The 21,524-nt window shown below is 41.1% G+C and overlaps 1 protein-coding gene across 3 annotated transcripts in view; it reads right to left on the bottom strand.

Annotated features, from left to right (window-relative positions):
- Positions 1–625: 625 nt before the first annotated feature.
- DNAJC18 (DnaJ heat shock protein family (Hsp40) member C18) overlaps positions 626–21,524 on the bottom strand; it is a 34,967-nt gene continuing 14,068 nt past the window's right edge. For all 3 annotated transcript variants that reach the window (XM_036749458.1, XM_036749457.1, XM_036749459.1), the window contains exons 4-8: positions 20,147–20,332; positions 19,238–19,350; positions 12,628–12,737; positions 8,792–8,964; positions 626–4,970 (exon numbers count right to left, since the gene is read on the bottom strand). In XM_036749458.1, coding sequence (XP_036605353.1) covers positions 4,846–4,970; positions 8,792–8,964; positions 12,628–12,737; positions 19,238–19,350; positions 20,147–20,332 — 707 coding nt within the window. In that variant the 3' untranslated portion in view covers positions 626–4,845. The remainder of the gene's footprint in view (positions 4,971–8,791; positions 8,965–12,627; positions 12,738–19,237; positions 19,351–20,146; positions 20,333–21,524) is intronic.

Here is a 21,524-nt window from a genome sequence, read left to right as displayed (position 1 = left end):
ACATGCCAGTTATAGTAATACCTGCATCCTCTCCAGTTACTGATTGGATTTTGACACGTTTTTGAGATGAAAGGACATCAATTTGTAAATTTCCAAGGGACCTGATTTACTGGTTTCCCTTCCACCAGTCTCCCACCAAAAAAACATTAATATATGTTATATAGTGACCTTCTCCTATCTTCTTTAAATAATGGGTACTATGAATATCCTTTATACAGCTGTAGCTCTGTACAGAGCCCAATGGCACTATGCATTGTATTTTCAGAACAAGACTTTCCTCAATATTGGCCCATTGGGAATGAGTCCAAATTCTCTGAATAAGGGAGCTGGGATGACATTGATTTACTGGTGTTAAATATAGTTTTGATCTGCAGATAGGTTGCAAATGATTAATGGCAGCTGCTGGTTGATAGAAAAACTCAATGAGGAAGGGGTGATTCTGCCAATACTGATATTGCTATAAGCAGAAAAAAATCTACATCAGCCAGTAAGGTATAAATGGAATGAAAGTCAGCAAACTCTTCACTTCTGAGTGCCACCAAGGGGTGCCTATAAATGCCATAGACAAAAGAGAAAAAGAAGGGAGCAGGGAGAGGAAAAAAAAGATGAAGTGTAGAGCCAGTAATTAATTATATGAAAGCCTTTTTTATTTTTCTTTATCAAAATGTACTCCACCCCTAAGAACTGAGTTTGACCCAGATGCAAGCAATCAAGATGGAAGTGACTAGGTTTTTCAAAACTTTCATCCTACAGCAATATATACCACGTGTGTGTATATGTATGTATACATGTATGTACACACGTGTGTGTATGTATATATGTCATCCTTTGATGTTCATGGGTTTCACATTCCAAGTTTTGATTACTCAGTTGGCCATCGATAATCAAATGGGAATTTTTGGAGATTTGCACACACTGCAAAAAGTCAAAGGCAACATGCCCACATAAAGAAAACTAAAAAAATTAGCAAGTCACAAATGCAGAAATGCTTCACACTATTAAGCTATTTTATCGTTTACTACCATAAGCATACGTACATAAATTTATTATGAACAGTTGAATTTTCTTAAAAGTTTCAGTGCACTAAAAACTATGGGCTGCGCCTCCTCTTTGTCTCTCTACCAGCCAGACTCAGTCACGTGATTTTCTCCCACAGTGATCCTTGCATCTTGCACTTTTCATAGGAGCAGTTGCCGTGGTTACCCTGCGGCTGTGAAGGCTCTGTCCAGTAGAAACTGCCATTTTTTATAGGCGCAGCGTGCTGTTTTACTTGTTTTGTGTGTTACGTAAATATGATCAGAATTATTAAAAAGGAAGGTTTGGGATGGGGCCTAGTTATTCATGGTTTCCCACATTTATGGAGGTCCTGCACCCTTATCCCCCTCAAATGTCGAGGAAGCAATGGAAAAAACGTAAAGGCAACACTAAAAAGGCAGTCAAACTGACTAACTGTAACGCCCAACCTTGGACATCCGAAAGATCACAGTGATCATCTTCTCAATATCGGAATCTAAGGATGTAGAACGTGGCCTTCACAGGCAGATGGGATCTCTGTGTCAGTTACTTTTCCTTATATATCTTTTTGAATTATGAGGGAGGGTTCCGTAAAAGAGAAAATGATTACGGGGTGAAAGCAAGAGGCAAGCGTAAAAAACTTTTCAAGGAAGGCTAAAACTTTTTTAAAGTCAGCTTTGAGCTGACTCGGTCCTTGTGAAGGTCAACTTCAAGCCGGTGATGACGTTGAGAGCATCCATAACTTTAATTCCAAACATCTTACAGAGGCACATTCAAACGGCACAATCAATTTTTAAAGAACGGGCAGGCAGTTACTAGTAGTTGACATTTCTTTGCTAGAATAAATACAATGCAGGCTTAAAAGTCTTAAACCAATGGTAACGCTACTCCCAGAAAATAAATGCTTGGATGCTAAGATAGCATCTTAAATGAACAGTGAGTCTAAAATAAATTCAAAAGAAGCTATAGCTCCCATAAGGTATTACAGCATGCATAGACAAAGAGCTTTGATGTTCAGCCACAGTTTAATGGGAGAGTGTGTTTCTGTGTTTGGCGTACATTTCCATAATAATCACTAAGGAAGTGAGTGTTTCTTTTGTTTCATGACCATTAAAATAGTTTATCTCAGCTACTGGGTGTTTCCCACACACCTGTGTGGTTTAGGATTCAGTGCAGTTCAAGAAACAAAAGCCTTATTCAGTGCCATTCCTTGCCTGGTCCCTTCTATCAGGTGGTAATGCCCAGGCAGGTGACCGTGACGAAAGTCGGTAGCTTTCAGTTTGGCCTAATGGGCAGGCTGGAGCTTTTCAGCAAGCAGGTGACTGATCCTGAGGTGACTTTTCTCTTCCCAAGATGTGAATTCCTCTGGAGGCAAGGGAGATTTTCCTTTCCTCCCCCCATTACTCAACATGGTACATAAAGAGAAAGAGACATATATATTCCATTCATAAAATAATTTAGTACAATGGTCTCCACCTGAGCCAAGTACCATTTCAACCTGCCCACACACATCTCAAACCCACAATAATTTACATAGAAACGATACACAGAACTGTCTGTCCTGCCTTTACAGCAGGAAGCAGCATGGTCCTCACCTGCAATATTACTACTGTTAGGGACTACTCCAAGGGTTATGGCAGACACTGTGATGCAGATGGTTCAACTAAAATACAAACAGGAAAATTTTCATGTAACAATATACTGGAGATTACCAGTAATGGATCGAAACAAAAATGAACTATTTCCTTGGGAAAAATCAAATGCAATTGTGTTACTCTATTAAGAAATATAACACTCTCATCAGTGCTATAGAAACATATTTATCTCTGGTACATAACGGGCATTAACGTTGCTTTTAGTCAACAGCTTCACAAATAACTTAGCTCTGACTCCATCAAATAAATGTCCATATCATTCACAAACATTCAGAGCAGGGCCTTTCATGTTAATTTGATTTCTAGGAGAAATCAGAAAAAAGACAGAACTCTAATTTGAAGATAAAGCTCAACTTTCCCCAGGCCCCCTGGAATGCATACAAATTTTATAGCACAGATCTTCCTTAAAGAATTGTCGAGGGCTTTCAAAGAACACCCGAAAACCCAAAGTGGGATCCTGAGGTTATGCCCGCCAAAGTAAACGGGTACAATCTCAGCAGGATCTGAAACGGTTTGTTCCCTTCCTGTGGGCATTTTCCAATTCCTCGGACCCCAAAGCCCTTTGAGCCGGCCTTAGCCTTTGCTGAATTCAGCACCCACACCCCTGGATTCCTGGAACATAGAAAAGGGAACTCTGGTTTTGGAAGAGCCGGCCGTGAGCGTCTCTGCTTCCATTTCTAAAAATGATCACCGTCAGCAAATGGGAAACTCCGTCCTAGTCCTAAGAAAGAAAGAACCTAGCTGCCTTTCTGAATATCTTAACAGGAAGATAAGGAACCAAATGACTGTGAGATGAAGTGCCTTTTCAACAACAAAAGGAGTGCTTTCTGGAAGAGAGCTGAGTGTGTGCAATCTCTTCTTTAGTTTACAGGGTTCTTGTGGAGAGAGGCCCAAGCTGAGAAATGATGCTGAAGGGAGAGCCCTTACTGATGGCATATAGAACACAGGGAGACAAAGATTTTAAAGGAAGACTCTTCCACTCTTTCAATCCAGTCTGCATCAGTTCAACTTATACTCCACTTTCTTTCTACCTCTCTCTTCTCAAATACAGCTCTGCTAACTGGCAACCTTTCCACTTCAATCTTAGCTCTCACACCCCCAAACAAGGCTGAGAAATCCAACTTGAATGTGGTGTCATATAAAGCACAAAACCTACGAAGAGGGAACTTTCACCTTGTACTTGTCTGTACTGAAATAGGCAGGAGCACAGAAGATCACATACTTTGACCCAGAAAAGACCTCTGAGGTCATTTAATCCAACCCCTTCATTTTAGAGATGAAGACCCGAGGTCCAGAGATGTCCTATTCTTTAGGAGCAACATCAGTCAACTCTTAATGAATTGGGAGCCAATATGTGAATTGTAACTGTCCAGGACCTAAAGTTTTTCCATCTTTGGTCTCTGGCCTATTGCTGAGTTTTTGGCAATGTCACAGTACACTGAAACCTAAGCCAAAGGAGAGCAGGGTAAAATTCAAATCAGGTGAAACTCAAATCAGGTAGTGTAGCAACTCTAACAGAAGAATGGGGGTGTGAAAACTACTAGCTACAATGAGAGTTTAGAATTATCTCTTGTATGATTATTAACAATAATAGGACATTCGTGTTTTACAATTTACAAAGTGCTTTACATATATTATCTCATTTTATTTCCTTTAAGCAAGTCCTTCTCATGGCCATAGAATAATGAAGAATTCACTTTAAACGTGTTCTGCCTAGTGATCTGGGGGTGAAATGAGATCTCCAACTGATGGAAAGTACTATTTACTGTATGGGCTATAAATAACTAAAGCTGTAAAGCTTGTGTGTGGCACGGTGGCTGTTTATTTTTGGATGATACACTTACCCACTGATAAGAGAAAATGTTTTGGTTCTACTTCTCGAACAAAGTCCGCAGAGGGTAGTCAGGAATGGTGTGGGACTAGTATCAAATCAAATACTTATGCCCAAGAAATCAATTTAGTTGGATTGCCTTTGGAGTCAGACCACACCAAAAATTATGGGAAGACTGGAAACTGTCTGCACGGCTCAAATGTTTTCAGCTCCGTCCACTTGAGTTTTAGCAAGCCACAAAAATGGAGTTGACTTTCTAATTTTCCTCTATAAAATGGAATTAGTAACATAAATAGGAAAAACTAAGAAAAACTCATGCCCTTGTGTAATCCGTCTATGATTCCATCAACCACCTTTATGGAGGCCAATAAGATTGGAGAGTTTTTCACAGTTTTCAAGCTTCAGTGACTCTGCTTTTTGTTTCAAGCGTTCATCTCGGTACAGTCTGGCCAAGTTTGTCAAGTCTGACTCTGAAAAGTGAAAGAGAGAACCAGTTAGAAAGCAGACAGTCAAGGCCCTGGGACTCACTTTAGTTTTCACTGAATTAATACTAATTTGCACTTTAATGAACTGTTTCTTTCCTTAAATTCTGCTTGTGGTTTTGGGTCCTGGGTCAGAAGAGTCATTAATGGGCTTAGCTCTCATCAATCTAACATTTGGCACCAGACTTATGGAACTTACATGTGTGCACAAGGGAATATATTTAAAACTATGTCCTCCAATGTTACTCAGATAACAGTCTGGAAGAGAACAACAGCTCGCTCTCCCTGTCCTGCTGTCTGATACCAAGACAGCTGCTTCATTCCTTCCCTATTTTTTTTTTGATCTTAACTTACATATACTAATTGACACAGAGCCATTACCAAAGACACAAGAAGGCTCAGGGGCTGCCAGAGACATTTTTCTTGTGGGGCACTTGTAGGGCACACAACTCATAAATCAAAAAGTAAACTAATTTGCATGCCGTGACTTTTAGTTGCTTGGTTAAATGAGTCTTAGTTTCTTTCGATGTTAGTGAAGGCTGCTCTGTTGAAAACTAGATTACATTCTTAGCTGTTTTCCATGATTTGTGTTTGGGTTATATCCAATTTTCATAATTTCTTAATATTTCTAAGAGAAGTTTTTAGGATAAAATTCTTGAAGAGAATCTCTGAGAAAGGGTTTAAATGCAATACTAGAACAGCCTGTTTGTTCATGCTGGATGGATAGCTTCTGAAACTAAGCAGCTACGATATGTTTAAAGGATCACCCTGTGAAAATCCGATCTTAATCATTTTGAAATAAATCTATCCCCTTTCAGTCTTCCTACTAAAAGACTGGTTTTTCTCTGTGAAAAACAGACACCAGTCTAATCAATCAACAAAATGCTGGAAAAAGGAATCAGTATGTTAGTACATAGGGGTTAAACAGTCATAGGAAGCATTGGGCATTGACTTTTAAACAAGTTTTCACAAACAGAGAATGTTGTATAGCACTTCTGCTCACACAATGGCTCCACTGACACCCAGGGCGGCTCAGGACAAAGTGCTGATTCCGTGTAGGATTTGAGGGTGACAGGTAGACAGTGCGTGGAAAGCTTCCTTCCAGGACAGCTGGCTCAGATCATATGGTCCGGAAGGTCTCACATGAGTCAAACTCAGCTAGTCGCTTGACGTGCAATTACACCTCCCAGGTTCAAAAACAACGTGCTCCAGAGGCTATCACACTAAGCTTGTCTTGGCACAATAATTCTTGCAGGTGACAGACCTTCAAGGACAATTATTTGGCTCTATGAATTGAAATACTTTTGCTAAGGTTCTCTCCACAGTCAGATGTTGACTCCGTTCTTTTGCTATCTTCAGCAATCTGTGCAAAGTAAATTCAGAATGCAACTGTTGAACCCCCCTAGACCTTTGGTTCCCTTGGGTTGGAGGTACGTTTGATGCTGGTCTTGGACAATTAGAAGGAACCCAAAATTATCTGAACTGAAGCTGGCTCTTTTGTTTCTTTTTAATCTCCATTCAATTTCCTTGAGTTTTGATTTACTCGGCTTGACTTGATTTATTGTTCTGGAGCAAATCAACGGGCTGCTCCTAACAACCTAGGATCCAAAGTTTCATAAGGAGGCCAAATTCACAATGCTTCTGCTCAATTCTAATACTTACAGAGAAACTTCTTCCCAAACTATTCTTAGCCCATCAGTGAACAAAAGGCTGACATAACGAACATGCTAAATTTAATCTTTTAAGCAACTCCTTTTAAAACAATGGAAAAGGGGCAGGTCTAAGATAATATCTTTTAAATGCGGGAATCAAAATTTTCTTCCAAATTCTCCCTTTAATGTTCATCCTGCTCCGACACAAACACTGGGTAACCAGTAGATGGGATGTTTGATAGACTCCAAAGGCAAGTTAACTTGGACTCTGGTTAACAGAGAAGAGAAGTAAGTCGTTGCCTCAACTCCCAAGAATGCTCTGCTTTCAGTTTTCAGATGTAGGGACTGACAAATTTGGAGGACCTTGGCCAGTCTCAGCTGTCACGGTGATACATCTGATGAAGTTAGGCTGTCAGAGATCCTAGATCCAGACCACGGTGAAAACCAAATTCATACACTCAATTAGGAAACAAATGGGGAGGACCAAGGCTATACAGTCCAGGGCTCCAGGTTTTCAGCTCTGTTTAGGAGGAAAAGTTAACAAGGCCATGTTTCCTGCACAATGGTTTTACTCTCTTTTTGTTAAAGTATTCATTCAGGTACAGATATAAAAAAATAAAGACAACAAAGTTCACCAATGGGCTAACAGTCACAGTAAGTGATTATTCAGAAGTCCAAAGATGAGCCACACTTAAGTTAAACATTTTAAGGAATAGTAGAGAAAATGACCAAAAGGTTACAAAAGACCATAGCTAACTTGGCCAAAAAGTTTCCACAGAACGTTTTGCCAATAGCAAACTTTGTTCTGAAGTTGCTTTATGTTTGTAACCTCTATGGTGCTAATTTTAACCACTTCAGCTGTACTTGCTGATGGAGAAGCAGAAGTTGCTGATTGTTTGTAAATAGTTCTGCCTTTCCTGCAGTGGCCCTAGACAGCGACCATTCCCAAATACCGGAAAAAGATTTTTAAAGGTGTGTGGGCTAACTGGAACTCACTGGAACTCGTACAACTATCTCCTGCATTTTGTCTGCAGTTGGTGACGGGCAGAGCCATCACAAGTAACTTCACCGGCCTCAAAACCAAGGCCTAGCAGGGGTGGCATTAGAACGATTTCTTTTATCTACTGACAAGAACACTAAATGATTCATTTTTTTGGCAAAAGGAACAAAAGGAAGCGTTAAGGGAAGAAACAGAGTTTTGTTCAATTTTTGCAAAAGGAGTACAATGAATTTGAAAGGCAGGGCGGTGGAGTGTAAAGTGCATTGCGGTCAAGTGGCTTTATGACAACGAAGGGGCAGATTCATTTTCCCTTTCTGAGCTTTAGATTCTTCACCTGCAAGATAGGGATGGTAATAACACTTGCGCTTTCTACTTCACAGTGATGTTGTAGGAAAAGTGCTTTGCAAACTTTAAAGCTGATATCGTAACTCAGAATTATCCCCAGGTGCAAACAAAGGATTAAACATACTTAGGACAGGTTAATTTCCATTTTGTTTAAATGAACCAATATCCTTTGCCCCTCAGGCCTAAGGAACCTATACCCTCTTCTAAATTCCTTTTCTTCCTTCTAAACTTACAAATTCAGTTCTAAGAACTGAAGATATGACTTCTGCCTGTGGTTTAACACCACCACCCTAACCCTTCATTATGTGATCCACCACTCACTGGTTCATTTTGCTAGGCTCTCTTTGGTTGTGATGAGGGAGGATGCTATTAGGAATTGGCTACAATACAAAAAACAAAAAGCATAAATAAAACAGTTTTCAAATTTATAAAACCTAAGTTTCTTAAGAAATGAGTGCTAAGGATGAACTGAAGAATCAGATACGCTCAGGGCTAGTAAGACAGTTTATCTAGTTCAACTTCTCAGTTTAGAGAAAGGCAAATCTTAAAGGGTTAAGGTAGGGAGGCCTGAAGGGTAGGGGAGGTGGCATCTGTGAGGCACGCACAACCACACTTGCTATTACCACTTTGGCCAAATCTATCTGACCTAGAAGCCAAGTGACTTCTCATTCCCCCTGTCCAAACAGGGGAAAAAGGAGCAAGGAGGGCTGCAAAAAGACGAAGAAGAAAGCCTACTGTTTCAAGCTGGAGTGAGGAAATGTTTGTAGAGATGACAACACAAGAGTGCCCTCCCCACGCCTGCCCCCTCTTACTTTGTTGTTTCTCCTTCCAACAACTGGACTGAATATAATCTATATAATCCTTTTCGACAGTCTTCTCCAAATCACGCAGCGATGGCCCTTTATAGTTTTTTTCAAAATGTTTATCAACGAAATAAGGCACCTGCAGATTCTCTGTTTCTCTGGAAATGGTGTGCCCCATGGACCTGTGAGAACAGCACAGAGGCATGACCAAAGGTGAGTAACATCATTAACGACATTTGCTGTGTATAAGCCTCTAGGGACATTTAAAGGACACACACAGAAGTCTGTCTCCCACAACAATTTACATCAGTGCCATTTGACATTTTTTTATGTCATCCCCAACATTAATGCACAACATGCACGTCACCATAGTATTTGTATTCTGCCAATTTCCTAAAGGAATTGGGACCATACTGGTCACCACAATAAAAGCAAAACTGACAGAAAATGTGGATACTGCTATTTGTCAGTATCTTCTCTAAAACTAGATCCTCTTTAAGGTTTATTGTGATAAGAGTAAAATGTCATTTAGATGGAACATTCGAATTAAAAATAATCAGACAGGTAACACTGATCCGGCATCAACAGCAAAGAGACTGAAAAAAACAGCCCCTGAGAGCTGGGAGAGATACTTGGGGAGACGCTCGAGAAGACGTGCATTAACAATTCACCAAGGACACTCCGGAACAACTTCTTAGGGACCTAAACTACACATGTGATGCTAAGAAAGTTGAGCTCCTCAGGGCCAAAACCAAAAAACAACCCTGAGGAGGTAGAGAAGTTCTAGTATGGAAGTCCAAGCCCCCAGATTCAGAAGCACCAGCCTATGTCAATACGTATGGCTTGGAGGCTGCCAAAGCAAATTTTTAGGACGGTAGCTGCATTTCAAGTCCTACACTAATTTCGTTTACCAGGGCTTTGCTTGAAGTTTCTTTTCTATGTTTCACACAACGGCAGCAGGACTCTAGACTGGCCTCCCTAGCAGCTGTCTAAGATTCCTTTTCTTGGGCTGTCTCTCCCAGTGGACTGAAGTGACAGTTGCTCTTTGTCCTTACCCAAATAAATTGTGCACAGAGCATGTATGTCTGTGTAAATGTGCCACTCTTCTGAAGAGAAGGAAGGCAGTATGATAAAAGAAAAAGCACTGGATGGTGGGAAGCAGGAGACTTGGGTTCTAGCCTGTGCTCTTCCACTGAGTAAGCATGGGCAAAGAACTATACACGTCATGGGATCACAGATTTAGGGCTGGAAGGCACCTCAGAGCCCATCTAGTACAACTCCCTCATTTTAAAGATGAGAAAACTGAGGCCTAGAGAGGCTAAGTGACTCGCTCAAGGTCACACATGTGGTAAGTGATAGAGGCAGGATCTGAATTACTCAGTCACTGGAAGGATGGGAGAGACTCAAAAATGAAATTCTCAAGACACAAGGGAAAACAATTCCCAGTGAGGAGGAAACATGGGATTCACCTAAAGACACTAATATGGATACACCAACTAAGTGCAAAGTAAAAGATAAATGTACAGAAGATGGAAATAAGGCCAGAGAAAGAGCATAAATTATCCCCTAAAAACTGTCAGGAGAATTAAAACCCCAAATGAGCTGAGCTGGCAAGGGAAGCTAAGGACAACAAAAAGAGGATCAAAGAAAGGCCTTTGCTTGGGGCAGAGGGACAGTTAGCTGCTCCTTTCTTATTTGTTTCCTTTTCCTTGGCCAAGGGGAGTGAGCTCTGCAACAGAAACGACAGAACCGACATGACTAACGGGGAGTCAATGCCCAAGATAAGTCAGGAGATAGTAAGGAAGCACCTGGCTGCCCTTGAGGAATTCAAGCTTCCTGACCCAGATGAACTCTATCCTTGAATACTGAAAGACCCGGCAGTGTGACTGCTGAGACACTTGTCAGTACTAACTGAGAGGGCGCGGGAAAGAGGCGCTACAAGACCGAAGAAGAGAAAATGTCGACCCTTCACAGAAGGGGAAGAGCAGAGTCTAAAATTACAGGCCTGTGAACTTGACTTCACTTCCCAGGAGATTCTAGAATGGACTGTTAAAGCCTGTTGGCGAGGGTTACAAAGAGTCTCACAACAGCTTCACCAAGGACAGGTCGTGACTGACGAACCTCAATTCCATTTCTGACGATACTATCCAACTATTCAATGAGGGAGGATGTGGACAGTTTACCCAGAGTTTTAGCAAAGCTTCCGATAGAGTGTCTCATGCTATTTTTACAGAGAAGATGAAATAATATGGACTAGAAAATAATAATACAATTCAATGGATTCAGAATTGGCTGGATGCCCAGGTTAAAAAAAAAGCAGCTATTAAACGTCAATGTCAAGGTGGCACGAGACCTCTATTCAAGGGTCCAGGACTGGCAGTGTTCTGTTTAACACTTTTTATGACTGACTTCGACAACGGCACAGATGGCATCCTCATTACATGTACAGGTAACACACAGCTGGGAAGGGTGCCTGACACACTGGATGACAGGTTCAGGGTCTAAGAGAGGAGCTTACCTTTTTCTGTCACGGACTCTTTTGGCATTCTGATAAAACCTACTGACTTCTTATCAGAATGTTTTTAAATGCACAAAATACATAGTTACAAATGAAACCTATTATACTGAAATACAGTTATCAATTAAAAAAAAAACAAGCTCCTGGACACCAGGTTAAGAACACTTGTTCTAAAAGGATCATGACAGGCTAGAGCACTGGGTTGAATCTAATATGATGAAATTCAGTACTGATAAATTTAAGGTCTTCAACTTGGGTATAAAAAAAATCAACTTTATAAGCACAAGATGGGGGAAGACATAGTTAGATAATTGTTCTGAAAATAAATCTGGGAATTTTACAGTATTACAGCCAAAAGAGCCAACGCCATCTTGGGATGTACAGTTCCAAAAATAAGGTGACAGAGAGCCCCACTCTGCTCTTCCCACTTTAGACCTCATCTGTCCAGCTCTGAGCAACACAATCTAAGAAGGACACTGAGAAGCTTGGAGGGCGAGAGTAACGAGTCCACGTCAAATGAGGTCTGCCTGAAGGAACGGATTGTACTTAGCCCACAGGAGAAGGCTCAGGGGGCATGAAATAGGGGTCTTCAAGCATCTGGAGGATTGTTATGTGGAAGAAAGATTCGGTTTTTCTCTGTCAGGCATCAGAAGGCAGAATTGAGAGCAATGGGTGGAACTCACACGAACGCACATTTAAGCTATTAGATATCAGGAAGAACTTCCTAATCATCAGAGCTGTCCCAAGTAGAAACGGGGCACCTCCAGAGGCAGCGGGTCTTACCACCCTGGAGGACTTCAGGCAGATGCTAGATGACCACTTGGCAAAGCATGCTATCGTGTGTATGGCCCAAGGGCCTTTCTAGCCTTCACCTTCTATGATTCTGAGAGCCCAGTTTCTCAAATTCCAAAGCCCATGTTCTGTCCCTCTATCATGCTGCTGCCTCCCTGCCTTCAGATCTCTAGGCCTCAGTTTCCTCAACTTTAAAATGGGAAGAATGGCCAGGATAATCCCTCACACATTCCATGATCATTCCTCAGTGGTTGAGCAAATACGAGTTCCTTCAGAGCCCAGTCACTGCCATTCTTTGCTCTGCCCAGAGGGTGTCGCTGTAGAACAAAAATAATCTTCAAAATTAGATTACTCCTCTACATTATGCCTCCAGTAGGGGATTTCACGGCAAAGCTTCCTCCTTGCACACCAAGTTTTGTTTTCTGAAACAAATACTGAAATTAAATGTGGAACTTATTGACAGAGTCTTTCCGTTTCTCACTTACCCACATTTCCAAAGCCTCTCATTCACAAAAACTGAAAATATTTGACTTACGATTTATAGAATAAACTGTATGGAGGATTTGTGGCCATCAGTTGAGTAATAACAGATATAATCACAATCACAAGAACTGGAAGCAACTGAAGAAATGCAGAATACATATTCTGGAAGAGAAAGATATTTGGAGCAATCATTACCTTTACAAAAACAAGAAATACTTAACGGGAAAAATAAGGCTAGAGATCAGCTTGGATCTGTGCTATCTTGGGAGAGGGAACATCTAGATGAGGAAACTCCCTTTACCAATAAAGGCTGGCATCCTGTGCTCTCACAGTTGCCTAGAGCACTGAGAGATGAAGTGACTTGCCCAAGATAACATAGCAAGTGTATGTGTATAAAATGGACTCTCTTATTCACCAGACCAGGCTGCCGCTCATTAAAAAAAGAAGTTGGTAGGCTCATGTTTAAAAAATAACTGGCAATATATTTATCTGCAGAAATATTTTGGTTAAATCCATTTTCTATATCTATTTAAACCTTAGTTTCATACTCCAACCATAAGCAAATAAAATTATATAAATCGAATACGAACTGAATAAATACTGATAGAAGATGATGTCTGTTCAGCTTGCTACTATACTGCGATATTAGAGCTAGAAGAGTATTTGGAGATTATCTGAAATAAACTCTTTATTTTGTAGCTAAGAAATTGAAGCCCAAAGGGGGGAAACGACTTGCCCAGTACGCTACTCTCAGTTTTCTACAAAAGACACTTAATTTTCTTTTTAACAAATGCTTACACATTTCATGAACATTAATAGTAAATAAAATGGGGGCAGCTAGGTGGCTCAGTGAGTAGAGCGCCAGCCCTGGAGTCAGGAGGTCCAGAGTTCAAATTCGATATTAGACAACTGACACAAGGTCACTGTGTGACCTTGGGCAAGTCACTTAACTCCAACTGCTCTGCCTTCCTCCCTCCAAAAAAATAGTAAATAAAATGAACACAAGTTTTAGGAGATCTGAATTCCACACCGTAGGTCACTGGGTTTCTCTGGGCCTTCGTGCACTAATCTGTAAGGCCCTGCCCAGCTCCAAACAGTATGACCCTAGGAATCCAAAAAGTAAAGGGAACTGTCTTAAGCATGGAAGATTTCGGATACCAGACGAAAGCCCCTCAGACACACTGGGAGATCAGAAACTTGCTTTGGTTCAAAGGGAAGAGCTGAGAAAATGTCCCTCCTCCCACTCTTTGCAGAGGACTACTGGCATTCAGTATCACACTTGCTGTGCACAGTTGGTGGAAAACCCCTGGAGCGGAGCGAATAAAACCAGAACAATTTATATCGCAAGAACAATGATAATGGTAACTAGCATGTGTTTGGTGCTTTAAAGTATGCAAAGCGATCCCCACAGCCCAGGGTCACACGGTTAGTAAGTAGCTGAGGCTGGATTTGAACCAGGGTCTTCCTGACTCCAGGTCCAGCGTACACTGAGTCACCAAGCTGCCTTAATGACTACAAAAACACAAAGGAAAATGACTGAAAAACCTAAGAACTCTGATCAATGAAATGACCAAGCATGACTCCAAAAACCCAAGTAATGGACTGAAGGTACAGAGAGCAACAGACATTTTCAGATACGGTCAATGTTTGAACTGGTCTGACTGACTATGCCAGCTTGTCACAAAGGAGGGCTTTTATACAAGGGAGGGAGAGGTATGGGGTAAAGCAGACCAATAGTGACAGGAAGAAAAGAAAGAAAAAATGAATGAAATATTTAAAAATACACAGAAAAAGAAGAGAAGGAAATTGAGAAGGAGTGAAAGACAACAAGGTGGGCAGTTTTGGAACTACTCTGTTAAATTTAATGTGTTTTTTTTTTTAAAAGTTGAACATAACAGAAGTTAATGGTTTATTATACAAACCTCTTTTTCTATTTTTCATATTTGGAATAATCCTATTTGCTAAGTTCATAATAAAAAATGTGTCCAAGCCCACTAGCTCTGAAGTAAGAGGAATGAGTATAAATGTTGCTTGCCTTTGGCAAGCCGCAAGCTTTCCGGGCCTCATTCTTCCTCTCTGTAAAATGAGGGGATTGGATGTCCCTTCCAGATCAAGACCTATGATCTCATGTGCTGCTTGGTTTTGCTGAAATGCTTTTTTCCCATCTTTTTTTATTCTTTTTTACAGAGAGGCATCACAGCACCGGAAGACATGGATTCACATCCTGTTTCTCAAACCTACCTCCTGGTGGTGTGATTCACGGACAGGTAATTTAACCTCTCAAATGCTCGAAGCAATTCTCTAAGACTACAAGTTGCAGAAAAGGTGATGCTCTGCACAAGAAAAGGGGTTTCTTTTTTAAAGCTCCCTGTGTTAATGACATCACAGGTTTGGTCCTTATCCCTACACTGTTACAAGGGATGATTAGTTAGGCAGGGGAGAAGGAGGAATATATTTGGAAATGAAGTTGATGTAAAAAAAAAGTAGCAATGAACAATTTAAAAAAAAAAGAATCGTAAACTTGCCCTACAAACGACTGGAATTTATTTTTAAAAGAGGTACAGCTTGCTTTTACTAGAATCTGGTATTTGCAGCAAAGACCACACAAAGAGGTCAGAGGAGATGTAAGGAGGCAGGATGGGGAGGGTCACACGTTAGTCTAGTCAGCTAAATGATGATTCTCAGGCCTCTCATTCAGTTCAATATACGTTTCTTATTGTTCTATACACACACACAAAAGAGTTATTTTATTTGTGAATTTAGAGCCAGAGAAAAGGCTGAGAGGCCTAGAATCCCAAGTCTTCTAAACTCCTATTTCAAGTGTGGTATACTTGATACAAATGAAACTGTGTCAAAGCATCAGGGCAGAAATGGTGAAAAGATACCTAGAACCTGGGCAGACACCTCGCAGCACTCTCCTCGCCGAGGGGTTTGTAGGAGGACTATGACACACTCAACAAAGCCCCGGATCGTCTTCCTTTAAAACCAGCTAAGGGAATGCTTTGCAGACCCTTCTCCACATAATCCACCAGAGCCGATCTGAAGGTCATGGGAGATTCCTCACAAGGCAGAGAGTTTGAGATCATTTTTGATATGTATTGGTCCGTGACACGGCAGTTTCAATTACATTTCAATTAACATTTACTAAACGCTTATCAAAACCAAGACACTGTGATAGGGGCTGAGGATACAAAGCAAAAACAAAAAGGTTCCTGCCCTAAAGAAGCTTACATTTAACTGGACGAATAAAACCCGTCCACTGCTAAGCAAATACAAGATAATTTAAGAAGGGAGAGACCATAAAAAACTGAAGGAAACAGGAACGGTTTCTAGAGACAAATACCTGAGCTAAACCTTGAAGACAAGGATTCTAAGAGGTGGGAAGGAAGATGAATTGCACTTGAGGGACAAGGGACAGCCCTGCCAAGGAATACTGAATTCTGGTAACAGCTGGAAGATAACAGCTGGCTGAAACATAACAAATGGCAGGGACACAAGCAAGCATGAAGGGGAAGAATAAGAAATGCCCGTAAAGGTAAGTGGGAGTCAGGTTGGGAAGGGTTTTAAATATCAGGATAGAAATGAGAAATGGCTAAACAAATTGTGATGCAGAGATATAACAGGAGAATTCTGAGAAGCAGGGAAAGACTCTTGAAGACTAATGCGGAGTGAAGCAGGACCTGGAGAACAACACACACAAAGACTACAAGAACGTAAATGGGGAGAACGGCACACTGAAACTGAATGCTGCGTAATTCTAACGACCAAGCTGGGGTCCAGGAAAAGGCCAAAGTTTCCCTCCCTCCCACAGGTAGAGAATATTACATGTATACATATAGAGAATACTATACAGACAGAGATGACACGTTGGTTAGCTTTACCGGGCTGTTTTTTCCCCTTCTTTAATTATTGTTACAAGGGATGGCTTGATGGGGAGGGGAAAGATGAAGGACAGCTCTGAAAATTAAGATAAATTTTTATTTTTAAATGTCAGGCTACAGAGTTTGTACTTTGCTCAAGAGGTTTGAGGAGGATAATGACAAGGTCAGATTATTTTTGGCAACTGCATGGAAGATGGACGAAAGAAGGAAGGGACTGAAAGTGGAGGAACCAATCAGAAAGTTATTACAACAGTCTAGCCTAAAGTTATTGAGGGCCTCATCTAGAGACATGGGCATGTGAGTGGAAAGACAGCAACAGATTCCGGAAATTAAGTGGAGGTAGAATAAAGAGAATTAAGCAACCGACTGGATGGGAGGGAAGGCAGTTGAGAGAAAGGGAAGATAAGGATATCTTGGAGGTCGTCAAACTAGGTGACTAGAAGAGGATAGATTTTCCAAAAAGCAGGGGAGTTTGGAAGACATGCAGATTTAGAAAGGGAAAAGATAATCAGTCTTGTTTTTTACATGCTGAATTTGAGATGCTGTTGAGACAAGAAGCTAGCACTGTAAGAAGGACTGGGGTTCTGCAAAAACAATTTAGGGGAAGATACAAAGATGTGAAAATATCTACAAAAAGATAACTGAACTCATGGGAGTAAAAGAGTCAACCAAGAGAGAGAAAGAAAAGAGAGAAGAAAGAGGGCCAAGGACAGAACCTGGGGGAAAGGGAGACTGAGGAACAGACAACCAGAATAAAGCAGTGTCACCGAAGGTCAGCGAAAAGAGAATATGCAAAAACTGAGATAAGTCAACACTATTAAAACCTGCAAAAAAAACCCCAAAAAACAAACGAGGACTGAAAAAAAACGTTATGAAATGGTTTCTAACCCCAGAGGGGCCAACTCTGCCAGAGCGGTGGAGTCAGAAATGAGAGTACAAGGGACTGGGAAGTAACTGGGAAGTAAATAAGAAGAAACAGTGAAGACAGACAGCTGTGAAAGGAGAAGGAGAACTAGGCCAAGAACCTGAGGAGCAGAAAGGTCAAGTGAAGTGTTTTAAAGATAAGCAAGACTTTGGCCTGTTTGTAGATACAGGGAAGGTACCAGCAGATAAGGAAAATGGGAAGGAACCTGAGAGAGAGAGATGGGATGATCAAAGGGGTGAGCCCCTGGAGGGGACAGACAGGGATAGGATAAAGGATTCAAGCAGAGGGACTGAGAAGGGTCATCTCTTCATCGGAGATTGGAAAAAAGTAGGAAAAAAAGGAGAATGATGAAAAGAAGTCTGAGGTGGGGGAAAAGAGATTATGACAGACACACTGATTGTCTTAGGAAGTGTGAGGTCATCCACCGAGAGAGAGACAAGAGGCTTTTTGTTGTGTGACTTTCACCTACAGCACTCCTTGGCAGAAGAGAAGCAGGGATAGTACATGGGAGGGAATCCCAGGGCTGGGGTCTGGCAGGGCACAAGTGGCCAAAGGACAGGAATTCAAGGGTAGAAGACAATGTACAGATGAACTAGTCAAGTATAGAATCAAGATAATGATAGGAAGACTATGAAGCCACAGCAGGAATAAAAGACTGGGAGAAGAGGGAGGAGTAGAGAGACTGAAACTCATGGTGAAGAGAAAAAAATGTTTAGTGAAACAGAGGTACAAATAAAAAAAAAGGAGTTTGTAATCAGATGGGAATTTCAGTTTGGTATCATGGAGATAGTCAAGTTATTAAATATTTATTAAGCATTTATTATCTTCCAGGCACTGTGCTAAGTACTGAGAATACAAATACAAGCAGAAAGAAAAACAAAAAGAAGCTAAAAGTGGTATGGGGGTGTGTGTGTGCCCCAAGTGGGAAATGCTAGAGAAAGCCTGGAAGACCAAGAGTGAAACCTGGAGAGTAATGAGGATATAGTGGCCTGGGTGTTTTGATGGTGAGATGAAGGCATGACCATCCCAAAGCTGAGACAGAATAAAGAAACAGGTCCTGGGAGCTGAGACTAATGGGCTGGGAGGGCAGGATGTTGGGGAGACTTCAATAAGTATAGGAAGTCCTTGAGTAAGAGGGAAGGGGCCTGGCTAGAGAGGAAAACTGTAAACCTCTGAATTTTTTGAGAAAATCAGCAGAGGGTCCTGTAGGCAGTGGATTACAGCAAAAAGACACTGGAATGGGTGATAGAGATGGGGAGGGTGGACTTCAAAGGAGGAGATGATGATGAATGATGGTGGTGGAGGGGAGATCTGGAAGCGGTAATGTGGAGGAAAGACTATACTGATTCTTTCTCCTGGCCCAGTGTGTTGGATGACAGGAAAGAAAGAAGAGTGGGAAGCCAGAGATACAGCATCTTCCAAAGGGAGCGCAATTTCCAAGAGTACAAGAAGAGCAAAAGTGTGAAAGAAAGAGGTCTGGGATGAAGGGGATTTTGTTAAAAATAGAACAAGAATTCTGGAGGGCACAATGGAAGAGGAAGGCAAAAGAGGAGAGGGAACAGGAAAGTGTAGGAGTGAGCTGGACGGGAATAAAAGAGTACAGGAAGAGGCCTTTTACCTTGGCAAATATCAACTTTGAATAACAGAAATTAATGGAATAGCAGATAGGTTTTTCCCATCCATGACAGGAAAAGTTCAGATTTGGCTAGGGCCTCCACCCTCGAGGATCCTGTTATGACGTATTTCCTGTCTTCCTAAATATGAACAGTACAACATTTTAAAACATTCTTACGGACCATAAATGCTGGCTCACTGTATAATTATTTATAGATAGTAACCCTTCTTTCTCTAGTCACCTGAGGCTTTTCCTCTTCTTCTTCCTTCTGCGTCTTTACCCTCTCATTTCGGTGTCGCCGACGGTAAAAGTGTGTGTCATCGGTCATCACATTTGAAAACATGTGAATATTTCCTGGTTAAAAAAAAAAATTAGCATAGGGAGCAAACAAGCATCCCTTCCTGCCTTGCCACGATCCCCTCTGTGGTCAGTTTTAATGTAACTGCGATTGTCTAATGGTTCTCTTCAACAGTCTTCTAAGAAAGGCTCAATAAGCACTCCTCCGCATTTTACACACTGGAGATGAAGTGGTGTAGCTATAAACTGACCCTTCTTGGTCCCCTTGCCTCTGAACTGGCCCAAATTTAAATATTTTTTAAAAAAACCTATAAAAACTATACTGAGGAAAACAGTACAGTTCAATGGATACTCCTTCGGGCTATGAATGAAGAACCACGGGTCTTGACTCTGTCACAAACAACTGGCTGTGTGCAGCCCCATTTCATCACCTATCCTGAGCATTTAGTAGCTAGGCATTACAGTCCACGCTCCAGTGCGCCAGGACAGCGTTTGTAACTTTTAATCCTCCTGAGAGACAGTGGATGGGGAGACGGCCTCTGACCAAGGAAGATCTGGTTAGAAGTTCCACTTCTGACATAGTGACGCTGACGTGGTGTGTGACACTGGACAAATCGCTTAACCCTGCATTGTTCTAGGCGAGTAAGTTACAGAGAAGGTGCTGATTTATATTGGGAGAGGGGTTCCCTCATCTGGAAGTTCACTTTAATCAACAAAATAACAGGTCTAGTCCCCATCCCTAACTTTCCACGAGTACAATCCTACCAGCATAACAGCTGATCCTCGAATCAAGTTCGCAAACCCTAAAGATGACCAAAAGCGTGCTTGTCTATAGTATATGGAGAATACTGACCTGTAGGAAAATGTCCTCCAAAGAACACATTGAAGACCTCTTCTGGAGTAATGTCAGCTTCAAAATCTGGGTAGTAAGCATAGGGTCTGGCCTGGGGGGCAGCAAACGTTGCTTGTTCATCTCCATATTCATCATAGCGTAATCTTTTATCAGGATTGCTGAGAACAGCAAAGGCATTGCCTATTGCTAGAGAGAAAGGAGGGGAAAAACACGTCAGAGCTCAGTCAGCTTCTTCCACTGAATTTAAGGACATAAACAGCAGCTAGGAGAAGAAGGCCAATTTCTATACGGCAACTTCACACAGGTTTAAGGTCAAGCCAAAGTGGAAACCTTGGGGTAAGAATAATTTGTGATTATAAGTGTTCCAAAAATGCCATCCACATCCAGAGAAAGAACGGATGAAGTCTGACTGTAGATAAAAGATACTATTTTCACTTTATTTTTTCATAATTTTTTTCCTTTTCTTCTGTTTCTTCTTATACAACATGCCTAATATGGAAATATGTTTTACATGATTACATATATATAACCTATATCAAATTGCTTACTGTCTTTGAGAGGAGGGATGGAAAAAATTTGGAACTCAAAATTTTATTAAAAAAAGTGTTAAAAATTGTCTTTATGTGTAATTGGAAAAATCAAAATACTACTTCAAAGAAAAAAATAAGCATTCCAAATGTAAGTAATGGATTATAGCCAAGCTACAGAGATAACCCAATAAAACAATCACTAAAAAGCTTTTTTTTCACTCTTCTCCAAAAACAAAGCCCTTACATGCTCTCAGCTTATTTTGGAAATCAGTGATATTTATTGACTTTTTTTTTTGAGACCAGGTCTCCTTACCTCACCCAGGTTTAGAAGCTCAGAAGCCACTGAAAGGCCTAATCTTAAATCCTACTACCTACTCCATCTTCCCTGTGGGTCAGTGCAACTCTCCGTAGCCATAAGGATGGCTTCCCCTGAAGGCCCTTGCCCCTGGGGGCTCACCACACAGGTGCCAGATTTAGCAGACTTAGGACACAGTCTCCTGAAGTTTAGAATTCCTGAGCTTGAAATCCACCAGCTGCAGCCTCCCCTGTAGCAAGGATTACAGGCTGTTGAGACTATGCGTAGCCATTTATTAACTTTCAAAGGCCAAAATCTGAATGGGGACTTGAGAGACTGAATAGAAGGTAAACCAAAGGAGCTAAAAAAAAAGTCTTTTGTGAAAATACTTTTCTACTTTGTCTGTATAAGTGCAATGGAAATGTGGATCTGACTCCATTTAAATATTCAATCAATAAAACCACCGTGAAAAATATCTCCACAGGATCAATACTACAAAATGCTTTAAAGGAAGTACTAGCTTTCATACACAGCACCCTTTCATTACATAATA

The sequence above is a fragment of the Trichosurus vulpecula genome, chromosome 3 (assembly GCF_011100635.1).
Source record: "Trichosurus vulpecula isolate mTriVul1 chromosome 3, mTriVul1.pri, whole genome shotgun sequence".
Taxonomy (NCBI): domain Eukaryota; kingdom Metazoa; phylum Chordata; class Mammalia; order Diprotodontia; family Phalangeridae; genus Trichosurus; species Trichosurus vulpecula.
The sequence above is the reverse complement of the archived record's forward strand: the minus strand, read 5'-3'. Positions and strand labels throughout refer to the sequence as shown.